This window comes from Lingula anatina, chromosome 1 (assembly GCF_051362555.1).
Source record: "Lingula anatina isolate TDL-2025a chromosome 1, LinAna3.0, whole genome shotgun sequence".
In the NCBI taxonomy this organism is placed as follows: domain Eukaryota; kingdom Metazoa; phylum Brachiopoda; class Lingulata; order Lingulida; family Lingulidae; genus Lingula; species Lingula anatina.
In genome coordinates this window covers 42,807,767-42,827,959 of record NC_141767.1, presented here as the reverse complement: position 1 = coordinate 42,827,959, position 20,193 = coordinate 42,807,767, and the positions used below count along the sequence as shown (strand labels likewise).

Genomic DNA, 20,193 nt, shown 5'->3' with positions numbered 1-20,193 from the left:
TCCATAGTTTTATGTTGTTTTATTTTTTCAAACTTTATTTATCAAGAATGTCATGCCAGATTGGAGCCATCCAATTGACAGACAAAAAAGGTAACAATAATAATAAAAATAAAAACCATGATTTGAATTTTTACTATGGAATGGATTGCTTTAATATTTGCTTTTAGGAACAGCCTTAAGAATGTCTCCAATAAATCTTGCACATAGTGATGCAGGATTGCAGGCACTTTTTGTCTGTCCAAAACAAGTCATAGTATTCAAATGGTTGGTGCCTGGCACAACCACATGTTCCCACTCGTGTCCTTGCATTTTTCGCTTTGCAACAAAGTCCTTGGCATCATTTAATAGCATGTAGTCTTTTTCTGCATTTAATATCAAAAATGGTGGCAGTACGTCTGATTGGACAAAATCTAGGTGAAAGGACGGCGATGCTTCCACTTGATTATCTTGACTGGATCCAAATATTGGATGTATGTAGAAATGTTTAACGAACCCAACAAGTTTATCAATAGCAAGCATTTTGACATTGTATACACCTGAGATGGAAATCACTCCCTGAAAGGAAATGAGGAAAAATGTACTTTTTATACAAATATTTTCCAGAATAATAAGAATGTAATACAAAAGTTCATGTTTGGAAATCCCTTGTCAAACTTCATGATGAATATAAAATGAATATATGGGATAGATTGGAATAGTGCACAGTAATTAAAGTTATAAAATCATCCCCATACTTTGGCCATTATGCATTTTTATAAGCTACAATTTGAGAGTCCAAATTTATTTACAGTAGATGAAACGCATGTATGCACCTTGATATCAGATCTAGAGCATTCTTCTGCAGCCAGATACCTGCCATTTAATGTTACCAGCGAAACCAAATGACCCCCAGCAGAATGACCCATCAGAAATAACCAATCAGGATTAAATGATGATGTCATATGACCATATTTTTTTATCCAGGCAATACTTTTGGCAACAGCTTCTGCTTGATTGGAATTGTTTGTAGAGTCCAGCTCAGTCATATACTTGTAAAAGATAATTCCCTCTGTGTAAACTGTTATGCCTGCACACCACATTTTAAACATTTGTTCTTTTGGCACAGTACTAGTACTTGATGATATTAGGAAGATGATAGTTATTCCTGACCCCACGACCAGTAAAATATGAAGCATGATACTTGTATCAGTCATCTTATATCTTTTTTTGTTCCAAAATATGACTGCAATTTTCAATAACTGTGACATTGTCACGCACAAAAATAGCACAGTTGTTATGTGGATGTAGTCATATTCAAACAGCTGAGACAGATATTGACTTGACCCTGCCCTATATATGAGAAGATCTTGAAGAACTTTTAGAGTAACCCAAAGACAAAGTGTAGGCAGACTGAAGCACAGGCTTGAAGACAGGAATGAAGCAAACATTTCAAGTAAAATGTGAGGAAATGAAAGTTTGCCAAGAGGATAATTGACAATTGCACATGCGATGTTGTGTCTCACTAATGACTCGCCAACATTGCCATACAAGTTGAAATACCACAAAATTAATGCAGCAAAAATGTTTGTGTCATGAAATGAGATGTAGTGTTTCCATGCAGACTTATCACCCCGCCTCCAGCCACCACCATGGACAAATAAAACAATTGGGAATTCAGAAATGTGCTCGTTTTTGCCCACATCCTTCCTTCTGCTTGGTGGTTTCTCATTTGGAAGATACAAGTCTAGAGTTGACTTTGGATTCCAGGTTTTTTCTTTCGAACTGGTTTCTGTTGGAGATACTGTGTAGTCCAGATCACGCAGAATTGTAAATGATCCCATCTTGATGTTCTGTGCAGGGAGAAAGATAAAATTATTTTTGCCATTGGGATAATTTCTAATAACCAGTGTTTTTTTTTAACTTACATCCTTGTAGTGATATGTATTTAAGCAGAAAAAGAAATTTTACTGAAACCCTACCTGTAATTATTTACAGAGCATGTCTGTACATCTGAGCTCCAGTAGTGTTAACTTGGTCAGTTACACAGCAAAGGTGAAGACATATCACATTCCAGGTTATCTTCTGACTGTAATATGTCAACCCTATTAGGCCATCTAGGCCAAGACTTCTGACAATTTGTGCAATTGAGATTAAAGATAAGTGTTGAGCCGGCATACATTGCAAATATGTGTCTTGTCACTAACTGAAGGTCTCCATTCTATCAATGTAAACAAATCCCAAAATAAACTTAGATTTTCCAATAAAGAATACTGATCAATACTATGCTGTCTTTGTTTGGTGTCAAGAAATTTGAACCCAGGCTCAAGTTTCACAAAAGAGCTTATAAAAGTTGGCCTTAAAATTGGGCCTACTTACTTTCAGGCTAAAAATGTAGTAGCTAGGCTTTCTAAGAAAGGTATACAAGTTCAAAATAAAAACCATTTCTCTGAGATTACTAACTTTTTGTTAAAGAGGCCCATTGTCCTCTTATCAGCAGGCTACTATTGATTCATCTCCGGTCAAAATAGACTAAAAGTTAAGGTCTTGGAGTTCTTTTCTGAAACGTGCCTCTACCTTTCCACTTTATAAAAGACCATGCCAATGTTCAATATTCTTGAGTCTGGGCATAAATTAAATCATCTGTATCTAAAAGAGCTGGTATATTTTGTATAGGTATAAATAAATCTGAAGCCATTAATAGAGTCACATGTAAGCCTAAAAACTGACAATCGATTTTGCATATTTCGGTAAAAATATAAATGTGCTTGTGTAAATAACTTACAGATCCATATAATGTTCAAGTACACAGGAACTGGTTGTTGTATTAATAGCTGCTGCACTGTACAAACATTCAACTCTTCTAGCAACTGACCCACTTTCCTTATGCTGGAATATATTGTGATTCAAATGAGCTTTTATATGCATTGTATTTGTTTGTGTTTTTTTTTTTTTTTTTTTTAGCAGATACAGATACTTGAGATCTGAATGTCATATCTGATTCAGTGACTCATGTCCACATATTTTAGGCTTCAATTCCTTTTATTTTTTAGACTTAAAATTATAAATAATAGATAACACTTAAAAGTGTTATCTATTATTTATAATTAATAGTAGGTTAAAAAATGCTTTTACAATGTTACAATAAAAACCAACTCATACAACATAAGAAATTAATTTCTTCTTATGAAAAGATAAAATATTTTGAAAAAGTTATTCCAACATTTATTTTTTGATTAATTTGATGTCAGATAATTATTTTCTAATATAATGACTCTAGGTGTTCTTGATGATATCTGCTTACTAATCTGAAGGGTAATAGATTTCAGAATTATTATTTTGTTAAATCAAAAATTGGACATGTGAATTACAGTTTTATTTTCCCTACTGTCCAACAAAAGTTAACATATGTAAAACATAGTTCACAATATTATCATCAAACATTTTGTGGTGCTCTAATAAGTAGTGGGCCATATGACACACTAATTGAGGTGATTAATTTCTGCAAACATTATGGAAACACACAGCCAAGCTATATATAGATTTTTTTCTTTTTTTGACTCAGAAATATGTGAATTATGCAATTTGCAGTCGATGACACTTCATTAAGGTGCACGTGATTAATTCACTCCCAAGTGTAATAAATAACATGTGGCAAAACTAAAATTCTATTTCTGGTTTAAACATTACCATTGTTGGCCTTAAGAAAACCCAATTAATAATGCCTCCCCTAACAAATCAAATACTAAACTAAATATAATAATTAATTTTTAATGTTGGAATTAGCTTTAAAAATATTCTATATTTGTCATAGGAATTAAGAAATTATTTTATTAATAATGGTACATGCATAGATGATCTCAGTTGCAACAAATTATAGCCTATTTAGGTTCTAGATAAATTAAAACAAGCATATATCTCAACAGCTATATGGTTATTGAAACAGCAAAATTTTTTGTTAAACCAAACATAGCCCATGTGAATTACAGTATTTTTTCCTCGTATTGAAAAAACTGAAATCTGTAAAACATGGTTCAAAGTACAAGGGGGTGTCAAAAAGTTTTGAGCCTAACATGTCTTGTGGAAGAGGCATACCCCAATGAAGTCTGTCATGGGAATTGGCTTCAACAGGGCATGGCGACAGTCCACAACAGCCTAGTTGCATATTGAAAGCAACGCCTGGGTGTGGCCATGAACTCCTCCCTCAGCTACCCTTTTTCTCCAGACCTTGCCCACAGCCACTTCCACTTTTTCCCCACTGAAAGAACACCTTCAGGACCAGAGATCTGAAGATGATGATGATGAGCTGACAGCTGCTGTGGAGGTTTGGTTAAGGGACCAATTTGATGAGTTTTACTAATTGGGTTTCAATGACTGGCAAACTATATATTTATAGAACAAGTGTAGTGTTTGAAGGGGACAACATATGTTGAAAAATAAAGTAGCATTTCGTGGTTCTCTGAGAGGTAGGTAAGAAGTCCATGCCAGGAAAAATTTGATCTAGGTACATGAAAGTTTCATAGTAAAAAGTCCACTTTAAAAAAAAAAAAATAGAGGCCACCCTCCTTTGAAATTGCTGGCTGTATAAGTCAGTTACTCATTGTTCACTGTATGCGACAAACAAGATTGTAATAATCGAAGCGCAGCCAAGATAATTACACTTTTGTATATTGCATTCAGTGGACGACTGTGGCAAAACTATATATATAGAACTTTTCTTATTTTTAACTAAAAGTATGTGAATTATGCAACATCCAGTCAAAGGAAGTTCATAAATCATGGTGATTAGTTCACTTCCAAATGTAATTAATATCAAATGGCAAAACCATAATTCTATTTTGATTCAATCATTACCATTGTTAACTTTAACAATACTCAATTAATAATGCCACCCCCTATAAAGCAAATACTTAATAATTAAAATCTGATATCAAATTAATATTTAAAAATGTTGGAAATAACTTTTTAATTTTTTTCTTAAAGGGAGACATATTAATATGTTTTATAGGTTTATTTTAATTGTAACATATTGTAAGCCAAGTGACAAGATTATAAAATACATCAAAATAAGCAATATTTAAAATACTACAAGGTTACTGAAATGGCTAAATAATTCCTTTTTGTTAAACTAAAAACAGCTCATGAATTACAGTACATTTTTCTTTATTGAAAAAAAAAGTTAAAATATGGAAAACATGGTTCACATGTCAAAAAGGGTCAGAAAGTACAATGCACCCTACCTGCTGTAGATAATATGGCAAAACTAAACTATTTTCTATTTTTAATTTGAAAATAGGTGGATTATTTTAATGATACCCATTATCATTTAGAAGATCAGTGAGTTCAAAATCATTACCATTGTTAACCTTTAAGTTTACAAAATGATAGGTCCTTCCCCCTATTAATCAAACACTCAATAATAAGTATGTATCTGAATTCAAATAAATGCAAAAAAAAGTAAGAACTTATAAAAAATATTTTATTTCATCATAGGAAGAAATATCTTGACATGGATCAATTTTAGATGTAACAATTATATAAGCCAACTTACTAGGTTCTAAAATAGGTCAAATGAGCAACATATTAATGACTGCATGATTATTGAAACAGCAAAATAAGCCCATTTTGTTTTGTTAAACCAAAAATAGCCCTTTTGAAATACAGTATTATTTCCTGCTATTGACAAAATTTTCAAATATGTAAAACATAGTTCAAAGTTTGAGGGGATGTCTAAAAGTTTTGAGCCTCTCACACATTTCCCTAGGCCAGAGAGGACAATGCACCATACCTGGGGTTCATAATATGGCAAAACTAAACATAGAATCCTGTTTTATTTTTTATTTGAAAACAAGTGATTATTATTAATCATACCCATTATCACTCTGAAGGTCAGCAAGTTTAAAATCATTACCATTGTTAACCTTTACAAAATAATATAATAGGTCCTTCCCCCCTATTTATCAAATTCTTAATGATATACAATTATCTGAAATCAAATAAATAAAAAAAAAACAAACAAAAGTTATCAGAAATATTTTATTTCATCATAGGAAGAAATTAATTGACACAGATCAATTTCAGTTTAGCAATGTAAGCCAATTTACAAGGTCCTGAAATAGGTCAAATGAGCAACATATAAATAACTTTATGGTTATTGAAACAGGAAAATAAGTTTTGTTAAACCAAAAATAGCCCTTTGAATTACAGTTTTACCTGCTATTGATAAAAATTTGAATTATGTAAAACATAGTTCAAAGTTTGAAGGGGTGTTAAAAAGTTTGTAGCCTCACACGTGTTTCAGTGGGCCAGAAAGGACAATGCACCACACCTGGTGTGCATAATATGGCAAAACTAAACATAGAATTATTTTCTTTTTTTATTTGAAAATAGGTGATTATTTTTAATCACCTGTTATCACTCTGAAGATTAGCGAGCTCAAAATCATTACCATTGTTAACCTTAACCAAATGATATAGTAGGTCCTTCAACCTATTAATCAATTGCTTAATTATGAGTATGTATCTGAAATAAATTCAAGAAAACAAAAATTGGAACTTATAAAAAATATTTTATTTCATCATAGGAAGAAATTTATTGACATGGATCAATTTTAGTTGTAACAATGTAAGCCAACTTACTAGGTTCTAAAACGAGTCAAAATGAGCAATGTATAAATAACTGTATGGTTACTGAAACACCAACATGACATCTCTAAATGCATTAAAAAGCCACATATCAATCACCAATGACTAGATATCATTGTTGAAGCTAGCCAGCAGCAAGAAAAAAAAGATAATCAGTATTACACTTCATTCTTTATAAAAGTCTGACTAATGGTTTATTTACATTTCATCTAGGTACATTTCTTCACCATTAATCACAAGTAAGCCTTATAACAATAAAAAATAGAATGTCAACATGTTTGCATATTTCAGACATTCCCCATACGTCTTAAAATGCAAACTTTATACAAAACATTAGCATAATACATACAGAATTTACTGATAGACAATAAATTGTTCAATTTTCAATCAATATTATAAATTCAAGCTACCTTAAAATCTTTAGCTTTCATTTTTTCTTCATTTGCACATTTGGGTTTAAGAATTTTTCTACATTGATAGAATGGAACATCAACAGCATTAACCTGGACAGACAATTTTCATTATTTATGGCAATGTATCCTCACCACAATGTCTCCATCAGTGGCTTACCTATTCCATTTGTCAATGCCATATTAATCCCATTTGTGGCACACCTGAATTTTTGCACAAAATTAATGACTAAGATGCGAAAGTGATCCGTCCTTTAAATTAAGCCTGTAGTTAGTGTTGTTAATCAAAAGAAATAAACAAAAATAAAGAAAGAAAGAGAAGTTAATTTGAATGCTTTGCAAATTCAATTTAGCCCAGTACATGATGAATATCTAACTGGAATAATACCTTCACTTTATAGTATAGTCATCTCAGCAAGTTATGTACACAACACATTCAGTAACAGATGCTTATAACCAAAAGCACTTCCTTTTGTGATATCAAGTTACACAAGAAACAAAATATGAATAACATTTCTGGGAAAAAACTTTTAAAAAACCTTTTTATTTTCTTTCTTAATGTATTAAATGAATGTTGTGGTCTTTTATTGATTTGTGTGTCTGCCTGTTATCATCTTGGAGTAGCCACAGGTGTTCTTGGAGAGAAAACATCATGGGAGCTACCAAGTGCTGCCATCTGCTGGGATCTTGTCAAAGTCACATTGATCTTCTTCTGTGTGAGCTCTGCTCTCAGTGCTCGCAGTTCAGTCTCTGCTTGGTTTCTCAGCTGCAATCACAATTATAATAATAATTATAATAATTATATTGAGGTCATCAATATAATAGGCTAATATGAAGATCCTACAATAAGTATACAATAAAGGTATATATAATCGATTGTTCTATTGCATAATTAAATACATAGTAGTGGTAAATGTTCCCTGGTGTAAAAACATGGCTATTAGAACAGTGCTGTGCTGAAATTGGTTTTTCATTGTCGCTTGTGTGATGATGATAAAAAAGTAAATTATTTCTAAATAGACTTCATCAGAGGGCTTCTGGAGATCAAATTGACAAGTAAGTGATGTGATCAAGGTAAGCCATCATACCTTAAAGGTATAAAAACCTTACACACTTTAGAAATGATTTACTTTTTTTATCAGCTTTATTGTTTATTAATTCAATTACTTTTTACTTATAAGTATACACTTTCCACCAAAAGTTCTACAAATTTAAGTATTTCAATGTTCAATATAAAATGAAATTTTCATGACCAAAATAAAATTTAGTATCATGTGTACATATAGATGGGCATACTTTCATCTCAGCAGTAAGTTTCATTTTAGCATTTTCCACTTTTCGTCTCAGCTCCTCAGTCTCATGGTGAAGTCTGGTAGCTTGGATCTTATAATTATTCTAAAATGGGAGAAAAAATCACTTAGTTTAATAAGAAGCATATCATGAATTAATTCTATTAGAAAGTGGACTTCTAATGAAGTATTAAGCAACACCAATTTAAATAAAAAAAGGAAAAAAATGCATAAAAAATTATGCTAGTATGAAAACAGAGAACCCATGTTTTTCCAACAATACTGGTTGTGGTGTGTCAAAGTTTGAAAAAGTGTCCGATGTTTAGATAAAACTTTTGTAACTACGTACCTTCTGGGAAGGGAGACCTGGAGCTTTCCCATCATGCCTTGCATCTTTGGTTCCCTCTAACTGTGACATCAGACGCCTATGAAGAACTTCAATTTCATGACGCAGTTTGTTACATTGATCTTCCAATGGTGGCGTTTTCTTCTTTTCTTCAAAATACTTCTTCTTCCAAATGTCTCGTGCTGAAAGTCAAAATTTTCGAATTGATGAAATCAGCAAATATTCACACATTCATAATGTTTACCTTCTGGTCCCTTTGCATAAAAATAAATTGGACTTTATGTTCTTCTTATGCTTGAATTCAAATTCATGCTGTATTGAAAGACAGTGATTTGAGATTAGCAAATACTGTGGCACATTTATTTGTTGAAAAAAATTATTTGCCCTTCAATTTTAACTTTCACTCAATATTCATGTACCTTGGTTTCTCCTGTTGTTTGTTTTATGTTGAAGCTGTTTAGCCTTTTTTACCAATTCCTCTCTTTTTCTTTCCACTTCCTTTCTTTCCTCTCTCGCTACCTCCAGTTCAGCAAGTAGCTTTTCTTCTGTGAATGTAAATAACAAAGCCTTCATATTAAATGGGCAATTTAATGTATTTTGACATATCAAATCATTTGCCATTTCAAAAAGCCTTTACGATGAAAATATTTACCATGGCTGCATTGTTGAAGCTTAATTTGACATCAGCACTAGTTAATTTGCTTTGAGCTTACATCACTTATGACATTTCAAAGTACAATGGGAGGTTAGCACCATGTCTGAGTGATGTTGAGAGGTTTGGTAAAAATTGTATTAAAATACTGACTAAGGTCACACTCAAGAACTTTAAAAAGTTTTAAGGGTTAGTCTAACTAGAATTTACTTCCAGTAGTTTGGATAGAGTCAATTCCTTCTTGTAGTAGGCAGGTGAATTGAGGAGTTACATGTGCTCCTGGTTTTGATGGAATAAAGTTATCAATTTCCATGAGCAAGTGTAAAATAATTCAGGTTAAAATGGCTTTACTATTTCTGAAATATTAAAAACATGGACATACTCTCTTGCTGCCTTCTCTCCCTGGCTGAACTTGACTCCCTTAAGTTAGAATCAGCAGAGTTGATTGACTCTAGTGTGAGAGGAGGTGGTGAAGGAAATCTTGATAATGAATTGGGACTGCCACTGTCAAGCCCTTCTGCATTCTAAAATGAATAAATAATAAATAAATATTAAATAAATGTAACTTATTTTACTAGAAAAGGGAAAACTGCAAAGCTTTTTAAATTTTTCAATTTTTGACTTTAAAAAGTCAACATTAAAAACACTAATTAACATATAAAGTAAATTTATGTAAAATTATATGGAAACTTTTTGTATCTTTTTACAAAGTGATGAGCTGAGATGGTGTACATGTAAAACTTTGTATGTCTCAATGTAAAGTTATGCTATGCTATACATGTAGACCATTTTCTGGTCAATAAAGGTGTATGTTAGTTGAGTTTGTAACATACAAATGCACAGAGCATGAAAGGCAGCTTATCACACTGTGTCAACACTAAATAACACAGCTCCATGGATATAGCCAATGCCCACATAATGCTACATTAATAATGATGGTCACTGTTGACATACAAGAGCAGCACAAGAAGCATTCTCAGCTATGAAATGCCATTCTTTTTCCATTGATTACCACTGGAGCTAGGACTGTTTCTAACAGCCCCAACAATGCTTAATCAAAACATTGATTACATAGTTTTGTTGGGACCCAATGAGGCCTGACAAAATCTGAATATGGCCTATATAAAGAACAGCAATCAATATCTGGACAACAAAAGTAATGGATTCTCAGTGGACTATGAAGTAAGCTTATTATGAAAGGGAAACAGAGTAAGATTTGACATGTTTCAAGTATGAATTATAGGAAATGCTAACAAGGAAAAGTCATGCTGACATATGAAAAACAAAATATAAAATGGATACTTCCATATACTGAAATGCATTTCAGTTGTTTCCTTGAATCAGAAGTGGTGTGCATATCATTACCCAATAAAATAATTACTCCTATATGTAAAATGATCTTTCTGAAATCAAAATAAATGAAGCAACCACATCACAATATAAGAAGAAAAAAGAAAGAATAACGATAAAATTGACTCACATCCTGTGACCATGCTTCCTCTTCTGATCCCTGCTCCTGACTGTCACCACCTTTACGCTCTAATCGATGCCTCTCTTTACTCTCCAGCCGCCTCCTCTCTTCCTCTACCCATCCATGTGAGGGGTCTTCCTGCTTCTGACGATCCTCCCGTGTCCCTTCTGAAGTTCCATCCAAGTGTGAACCACCTCCATGACCGCTATCATTTTTCCTCCTGTGCACAGCAATAATTTTTTATTACAATGATTTTACTTGTTCTTATTGTAGCTCAGTATGTCGCACTGTGACAAGGAACTAATCCATGACAAAATAAAATCATTGTAACATGCAAGTTACAGAAGTTTTCTTGTCAAAATTTCTTGTCTAATCTGCACAACATAATGATTTCATCTTTTTTCTCAAAACTTACCGGTCTAGAGTATCTCTTGTGCGATCTCTGCGGAATTCTCTGTCAGGGGTTCCGTCAGCAATCCCAGAATCTCCATTTGTGGTGTGTGTATTGGCTGACCTTGTATCTGGAGACTGGCTATGTCCTTTACCTCTGCCATCTTTGCCTGTTATGTGGGCATCGTGTTCTGCAGAAGTTTGATGATTTTCATTAAGTGAAGGGTCTGATATACTATTTTTGCCATCTTTAGCTGCTTGATGTGAAGGTGTCGTATGACCAGGACTTTGAAATTGTTTGCTATCTTCGGTGCCAGTTTCATTTTGAATAGAACCACCCTTATGTCCCTGCAGCATGTGACCAGAATTTTGCTGCTGATTATTTATTATTTGGCTATCCCTATTTTGACCATCTCCCCCGCCAGTCCCACTGAGGACTTCCCCATTGGCCCCTTGACTTTGTTTGCCTGCAGTAAATTCACCAGAATTTTGTTCAACACTAGCTACCCTTTTTTGTCCATTCTCATTCTGATTTTGAGAAATATTAGTACCACTTTTCTGAGAGTGAAGTCCCTCTATTTGCTCTTTAATATGAGTATTTTGCTTAGACTGACTGCTAGGATGTGATGTATTGTTCAAATTTTGTCCTTTTTCATTTTTCTTTACATCATCATGTTTATTGTTTTGGCCTTCAGAGAACTCCTTTCTGTTTCTGGGGCTCTTGCCATTAGCTTCAGTGTTGCTGTCCTGAAATTCCCCATTGTTTACTTTACCACTACCAATTGGCGGTAATTTCTCAGTGAAGGTAGACTGTCTGGGCAGGTCTACTTTTGATTTATCGATTGTACGTTCTGCAAAACCTTGTCTATCATTAGGAGAAAACTGTCCATTTATTCTCTGGCCACTCCCAGTAACAGAACTTTTGCTGTGCCCAGTAAGCTGCTTCTCTGCTCTACCACTGAGAAAGTCAACTGGAGAGGTTCCTCGTGAGACTCGACCAAATTCTCCACTGCCAGTACTCCTGACTGTGGAGGAGCCACTGGAGTCCCCAGACTGTGGTGGAGTTGGAGTGCCTGATAATGTCATTTTGTCTTCTTTGTTCTCTGTAAATCTCCTTGCACCTAACAAAGAGCAGCCCAAAGTGGAATAAATTTCATGTTTTGGATGATGAACTTTGAAGCTGCTACTAATTTATTAGTGTTTCCAAACCCACACTGTGCTCTAGTATATTACATGTAGCTGCATGCAAGTTAATTAAGTCACAACTTTAGGGTTAGTCAGAAAATCATGCCACATAATCAGGCCTTTTTTTACTATTTTTTCTGCTACTTCAGTTGTTAATATTGTGTTTGTCATGTTAGTTTTTTTCCCTATACGTTATAATCTACAAGTGCACACACATATTTCACTACACTGCCTCCGAACTACAGATCCTATTCATGCGCATACCCCTTACCCACACAGTTGATTAGTAAAAACATATGCAAATGCCAGTCACCAAGCGTAATGTCAACACAGCATAGCTAATCTTTTTTTCTGCACAAACACAAGTAAGTATTAGGGTGGGACATACATATGTTATCTAACCCTTGGAGATGAGGCACCTTAAGCTTAAAGCCTATTTGGTCAAAGGTGGGCAAACAGCAACGGTGCTAGTTTCCGAGTCCTGGTCACCATGACAACCGAAACATCACACTGGGCATTTTACACTATATTTGACCCCGGTAAACAGAAGCCATTTAACATGCAGGAAGATTAAAAGCTATTTCTTTCATAGCTAAACAATGGGTTATCAATAGGGCCATCAAAAGATCATTTGTAAGATATGGTGAAATTTTGATGTTTATAGCAATTACAAATGTGTATTTCCACTGCATCATGCATGTTAGGACACAAATAAAAGTGCTGACGAAAAAGCTGTTAATGATTTTTGTAATAAGCATTACATGTGCATTTTTTTGTGTATAACTACAGGACTATGGTTAACAAAAAGCTAACAAGTTACTAGCATAAGAACTAAATTCATTTGAAAAACAATAAACAATTACAAAAATTGACGTGTAAAACAAAATATAAATTCAAATAAATCAACTTCCCTTCATAAAAATTAAATAATTTCCTCTATAAGCTTTATATTGTTAAACGTGGAATAAATTTGGGAAGAAACTCTTCAGTACAAACTGAAACTGCTAAAAGGTCACAAAACTTTTTGCTTTGAGCGATTATTTCCCTTCGCTGACTTAACTACCACACTCCATCAAAGAGATAATGGTATGTCAGGAAAAGGGAAACTCAGGATCCATCATATCTACTAACATTTTCAACTTATCGGTTTGCTTCTGGTAGTACAGTTTTCCATTATACATGCCACTTAACGGGAGGAAAAAAAAAGCTCTCTTATTGCATGGCAACACGTAAATGTTTGCAATACTGATGCTTTTCTGGTTACAGCTGTGATCATCTTGCACTGAATGTTTCTTCCAAATGAAAAGGTGGATTCTTTTTGAAAACAAAACATGAACGGCACAATAACACTTTTTTTTCCTTAAAAGTGAATGCAAAAAAGAAATAATATTTATTATGTACAATCAAAACAATTACCTGTCTGTGTTGCATGTGAGGAAATGGCACCTTGTCTCTGTGAATGTCCTGGGTATAATCCATTCTCTGCTGTTTCAAAAGAATGTCCCCTTCGACCATGTCCATATGTGTTTCCATCATATTTTGCAGTATCATTATATGACATTTCTCTGGCATTATATCCATTTTGAGTTCTTTGAAAATATGGTGACTGTTGGCTAGAACCAGGTGATCTGTGATTTGTGACAGTTCTTGGGGAGTCATTTTTAAATAATTCTCTTAGTTCTGGAGTTGCTTCTAAGACAAATATTTCTGGAAGATATGCCTAAAATTAAAAAAAAAAGTTGTATAAATGTAAACTAAATGTCATGAAATGTAACTTTAAAAGAATATTTCACTGACCTGATCTATAAATTTTATGAGAAAACCTCAAAATAAGGATATTAGTAATGAAACATATTAGTAATGAAATAAGGATATATATTGAAAAATAAAACATTTTTGCACAGGACTATAATCTGTATTGGGTCTAGGATTCAATCTAAGAATCCTAGATTGGGTTAACAGAATAAAAAATTGATAGTGAAATTCTATTATTTAAGATGTGAAATTGATCCACTTTTACATCAGACAGAATAATCTCTCAAATAAACGGCAATTCTCATGACCCAAATCCAGGCAATATCTAATTTTGGATCAGTTTTTATTCCACAGAGCCTCAACAATCCCTTAGGAATAGGATACAAGTAATATTTAATTGTTTGCTCTAAACAGTAACAAGCTGGAAATGTTAGTTCTTTGTTAATACAATACAACATAATATGTCACTGTCACTCAATCCATTAGGCATGATGTAAAATGCACTACTAGACAATTCTGTTAAATGCAATCCATTGCACAATGAAATCCATCACTCTTGATCAGAAAAGGCTATAGAAACTTTTATTCATTCTTCCTACTTCTGATACAAGCATACGATCTACATTTTTTTTTTTTTTTTTTTTTGAGACATCAATAGTGTTCCATAAATTTTTACATCAAACAAGCTACTTTTAGAGCAAAGGCCGATCAAATTACATCAGTTCTTCACAAAACACCGTGGCCTTAATCTGGAGCTTGTATATAACAACCTAGCTCTGTCTGTGAATTTAACACTTAAAGAAAGATTTAAAAATCAATTCTCTCATTCACATGACAAACTGCTATTGTGCATATGTTTGTACATGGCGAGGATGTCACAAACACTGCCACACTACTAAGCTTGACCCTTGCTCTCCTTTATAAAAGGATTATGGTAACAAAATCATGTCATGGTTTCCTTAGCAATTAAACAAAAAAGTAAAGAAAAATATGAACACCCACATATGCAGTGATGAGAGCCACTCAATTCACCCTTGACAACTCACTCAACATAAATATTCCTATTAATACTCAAATTGTGCTGGTATGTCAACAAGCTGCAGCCGTAAATCAATCGACTGTTTTAAAGAAATCTTTTTCAAACATCTGTTTCTATTGTTTTTCTCCATACCAACAGCTCTTGCACTGGAGGCGAAAAACTCACCAAGGTATTGTGTTGACATACAACATTATGGGTTTCATATTTGAAAAACGGTATAGGAGAACACATTGATACTATTCACTGCATTTTTTTTTATTTGTTTACACAAGCATTAAAGGGAACCATTGTAGTCCGGCAAAACTCCATAATGAATGCCACACTGTGTTACAAGGGGCATGACATGAGATTAAATTTCAAAGCGGAAAAAATACAAGTTCCCATTTTGTGTCAGATTTACTCATTGGCACAGTTGACTTGCCCTCAATCATTCAGCATGAAGAATTTAACTCACCTGAGGGGGAACAAAGTTTTTTGCCTTTAACTCAACCTCCTGTTTAGGTCTTACCTGGAAAAATTAAACATCAAATAGAAAAGTTACTAAAAAAAGTACATTTAACATATACCTTATGAGTGGTTAAATTTGTAATATAATATTTTATAATCATTTCTGATAGTCAAATTTCTTGGTATTAAACTTGGATCCGTTCCAAGAATCAAAGGAAAGTATGCGGGGAAGGTGGATTTTAGAGCATCAGCTTTCTGCTGTGAATTTAATGCATGTGTGTCTTTATTTATTTATTTCAAAACAGTAGTAATAATTTTCCCTAAATTCTAAATTCTAATGGGTTGTTTTGCAAGAGTAATGGAGTATATATCAAATGGTTGCTATTTGGTTTTCAATCATGCTGGACCTACAGTAACTAGAGGCTTACACACCAACCTAATCCAACCTTATCATAAAGCAAATACTTTGTTTGTTCATGTAAGCAAAGGTGACTTTTTAATCCATCATATAATGCAAATGAACAAAAGACAGAGATTTAGATAGCTCTGTGCTCATTTATAAAAGCTTGTTTTGAAACACGGAGCTGTTCGTATTTAAACAGAATTTACATTCTTGCAATTGCTATACCCGTTGTGTTTTGTTGGTCAGAAAATCTGACATCAAAATGGAGGAATATGAACACAATGTTTCTTTCTCAATTCTTATAATAGTTTATACATTTTTCAGTTACAATAAGGATAAAATTGAAAAGAAAAAAACTTGTTTTTGAGATAATATGATTTTTTTTACTTGTATATGTATGACCTATACTTGCTTTGCTATAAATAAATTAACCAAAGTGTGCCCTGCATTTCTGATGTGCCATCCATGTAAGTCCACAGATTTCATAGCCCCAAATACACAAAACATAAATATAGTACTTTCCACTTACCCGTGTTAGACATCGCCCAACACTTTTTAGGAAGACATATTCTTTTGGAACATTATTACCACCTAGCTGTACCTCTATTTCTGACCTCAATTCATATATTTTTTGTTGGGGATGAACCCTAAAATAAAAAAAGTTAAATTGGTAAAATTGATATATAAAAAAAGATTTTTAAAAAATCATAAAATATAATAAGAAAAAATTACATCTTTACACCTGTTATAATTAAATAAGGCAAACTTGAGATCTAACATTCAGCTTTAGCACAAAGAAATGAAAGAGGAGATTGTGTGAAATATCTTTAGAAAATACCTAATAAATCCCGCTGAAGACATTTCAGAAATGACTTCGTTGACAGCATTGTTTTTGTTTTCCCGCCACAGGTCTGGAGGCATCACATACACATGGAGATCCACCAACTGAAAACATATGCATAAAGAGTAGTTTAGTGTGAAGCTGAACAAAAAATATTTCAGCATGAAATGAAATATATGAGATATTTCAGTATGAATGCCAAACTCAGTCTACACCACATATAACGTTTTTGGAGAATTAATAAACATATATGTAATTATATATCTATGTCTTTATGGAAGAATTTGTCTTTATACACTATCTTTACGGAAGAATTTAGTTTTTGAGGCACTTAATTTAGTGGGTGTGTGTTGCATAAGGAAGGTCACATAATGTCCTCAATAAAAACATTTATAAATCAAACATGACATTTATATTGAAAAAATTACTAAATCATATTTACAATCAATAGATATTTATTTCATTTCGAAAAAAGGTCAAAGATAAGATAACACTTGGACCCTAGACACATTTTAGAGTACTTGAATGTATCAATTCACATGTCCCAAAGTCCCTTGTAGCTCTTGCATAGGATTCAAATTTCAGTATAAAAACTGCCGAATTCTGCCTCTTTCAGAGGTAATTTTTGACATAATATTTATAATTTGTAACAACTACATGCTCAAAAATAGAGTAAATTTCAGGGAAACAGTCAGTACACTTTAATGGCATTAATAAGTAAACTTCAAGCCAACCAATCTTCTTTCCTTTTCAGCAGCACATACATACATACACCTTAAATCAAAATCAAAGTTCCACTACTTCCATAGAAAACCATGTTGTTTGAATAAATAAATTATCAATTGTCCTGAATAAAAGAAAAGTAAATAATGACGCTAAAGGTACTCGAGCAGTCTGGAGATGAATTATTATAAAACTATAATGTTTACGGATCATATTTAGAGCACAACAATTATAAATACCAAGCTATTTCTATTATTTAATCCAAACATACTCGTGTTTTCACAAACACTCACACTCCTAAAATGGACGCATAAGACCTTTTGACCAATGACGTCAAGTTTAGTTTGAACCAACTTACACAGATTTGCTCCCATATGAATCAAAGAAAAGTAATATGTTATTATTTTGCCAATTTTTCTATAGAAATATCCTGAATATAAATATGAATTGAGCAGAAGTTATTGCAGTTCATGTGACAAACAACTCCAGATGCAGGTTGTACACAAGCACAGGGATAATCCCTATGACATTTATATTACTTACAATAGATTTCGCAATTTAAGCTGCTTACCACATACAAAGACCAATTTTCAATATTAATAAGTACTTAAATAATGCACTTCACTTTAATTTTATCCAGAGCTGGGGGTCTCTTTTGTACTTAAACACTCTCTCTGTGTAGACAATTTAAGTGTTAAAATGTTTTCTAGCCCCAGCAACTTGGACAGCTAGACATTTTAATGCGTCTCATAAAAGATACAGGATGAGTTTCTTGTTTACTCAGATTAGTAAAGTGTACCAACTCATGGTGCAGAAGACATTTACACAGTATCTGTATTATCTTTTATTACAAATTTGTCTTCTGATAGCCAAATATGTCATGGCTCTATTAAGGTCTAATTCTTGGTATAATGCTGCAAAATGGTTGATCTTTGGCTTTAAAAAGAGTAACTTATTTATTTAAGAGAGAGTCTCAATTTGTTTTACTTTAAAGACTGAGTTTATTTACTGTATTTAACAGTAAAATGGTTACAAAATAAACATCACTAAGCCTATCTTCCTACCCTGTACTTTATATTCATCTCCTTGGTCATTCAACTGGACAGGTACTTATTATTCAGTTTATACTAATTCTGTGAATAAACCATTGAGCAATTTATGGAGGGATGTAGTACCAATCAATACAAGTAGTGCTATGGATTCATCATAAATGGCACTATAGTATCTAATTACAAGCTTAGAGTTGTGAGAGAGGTATTTTAGTAAATCAATAGTCTTTTGATAGTGACAAAATATGATTATCACATATGAACACAAAGAGACATTTACCTATTCTATTGACGGATATCTACAAGAGAGAAATGCCAGGCATCAATTGATTATATTGGCAATTTTTTCTAAAACAGAAATATGCTATGCATGAAGTTGGTTGGGTGAATGAAATATTTCAAAGTCCATGTTAAAAAACTAATGCTGTGTGTCCTAAAATAGAATTTGAAATTATATTCTCATGCTTCTGAGCATAACTATTAACCTTATTTGGTATGAGATAAAACATTTTTCTGTTCCATATTAATCATTTGTTGAGCAGTTTGAGTAATTTATACTTTAAATTTTTCAATTGTTTCATATTCTTTAATTTTTTGAAAAACAAAATTAGAAAAAATATATATTTATATATTGAATGGTTCTAAAAAGCAGTTAAAATGACATTAAGTTGATAAATGCTACTTCCATAAAACATTTTCCCATATACAGTGTATTTCAAGAGAACTTTGGCATATTTAATTTATTTCTTTTTATGTACTTTTTTAATAAATGAACAGGTATAATTTATCACATTAAAACTGAGACTTTTAAAAGTGAAACAGCAATAAGAGTTGCAGACAGTGAGTCTAATCATAACAAAAATTACAGCATGTACGTATGACTAAAATTTATAGATTCGTCGTAATTATAGAGTTGAAACTATAATGACGACGGATCTATAACTTGACTCTTGTGGTTGCGTTCAAGTTCTTTTTTTTACATTTAATTTCATTTCTAAAAACGGAATCTTACATTTATATTTTTTCATGCAACTTAAATTAAAACTTTATTTTAATTATGTAAGAATGAATATGCCACTGTGTTGTTACTAACATTTTTTCTTAAATAATTAATGAAGCGCCGACCTCCTCAGACTGACTTACATGTAGGTGTTTCAAGAAGGACGTGTTGAAAAAAGTTTCAAATTTTGCTATCCTACCTGTTCTGATGGAGATCTCTCTGGATATTCTCCTCCTCGACTCATTTTGGAGTTTCTCATACTATCTTCCTGTCCATGATTTCTCATATCGCGCACTACATGTGGCCTTTCCACCGTAATTCACATGCAGATTTGCGAACACACGTCCTGTTTCCAAGCCAAACAAATTGTACTGTGCCAAAAATCACGTGACTTTTACAATTGTTAGCTTTTGGTCTTGCGTTTAGTTTCGCCGTTAAAGATATCGTTTAACTTTAAAAGTTTATGGATGTTTTCAGTATGTGTGTTTATTTATATTTTATCTTGCATTCTGTATTGATATTATTGTGATACTATCATCTTAAAACGAAAACGGAACTTCTTCCTCCCAACAC

General features: G+C 32.8%; 2 protein-coding genes across 7 annotated transcripts; both read right to left on the bottom strand.

Annotated features, from left to right (window-relative positions):
- Positions 1 to 4: 4 nt before the first annotated feature.
- LOC106158514 (uncharacterized) lies at positions 5 to 2,886 on the bottom strand. 5 transcript variants are annotated; one of them, XM_086999359.1, is made up of 4 exons: positions 2,762 to 2,854; positions 1,959 to 2,065; positions 813 to 1,829; positions 5 to 555 (listed from the first exon to the last, which is right to left on the bottom strand). In XM_086999359.1, the coding sequence occupies exons 3-4, from the start codon at positions 1,818 to 1,820 to the stop codon at positions 151 to 153; spliced, it is 1,413 nt and encodes a 470-aa protein (XP_086855485.1). In that variant the 5' UTR covers positions 1,821 to 1,829; positions 1,959 to 2,065; positions 2,762 to 2,854; the 3' UTR covers positions 5 to 150. The 5 variants fall into 5 exon arrangements, with proteins under 5 accessions (XP_086855485.1, XP_086855484.1, XP_013389993.2 ...); XM_086999358.1 differs by having other exon boundaries at positions 1,959 to 2,197; positions 2,762 to 2,853; XM_013534539.2 differs by lacking the exon at positions 1,959 to 2,065 and having other exon boundaries at positions 2,762 to 2,886.
- Positions 2,887 to 6,524: 3,638 nt separating this feature from the next.
- LOC106158545 (spermatogenesis-associated protein 1) lies at positions 6,525 to 20,011 on the bottom strand. Of its 2 annotated transcripts, none has more exons than XM_013534594.2 (12): positions 19,820 to 20,011; positions 16,846 to 16,952; positions 16,537 to 16,654; positions 15,612 to 15,665; positions 13,780 to 14,083; positions 11,204 to 12,299; positions 10,798 to 11,008; positions 9,700 to 9,841; positions 9,085 to 9,210; positions 8,669 to 8,847; positions 8,327 to 8,425; positions 6,525 to 7,796 (listed from the first exon to the last, which is right to left on the bottom strand). In XM_013534594.2, exons 1-12 carry the CDS (start codon positions 19,904 to 19,906, stop codon positions 7,641 to 7,643), a joined length of 2,679 nt encoding a protein of 892 aa, XP_013390048.2. In that variant the 5' UTR covers positions 19,907 to 20,011; the 3' UTR covers positions 6,525 to 7,640. The 2 variants fall into 2 exon arrangements, with proteins under 2 accessions (XP_013390048.2, XP_013390050.1); XM_013534596.2 differs by having other exon boundaries at positions 11,204 to 11,369; positions 19,820 to 20,010.
- Between the last annotated feature and the right edge of the window lie 182 nt (positions 20,012 to 20,193).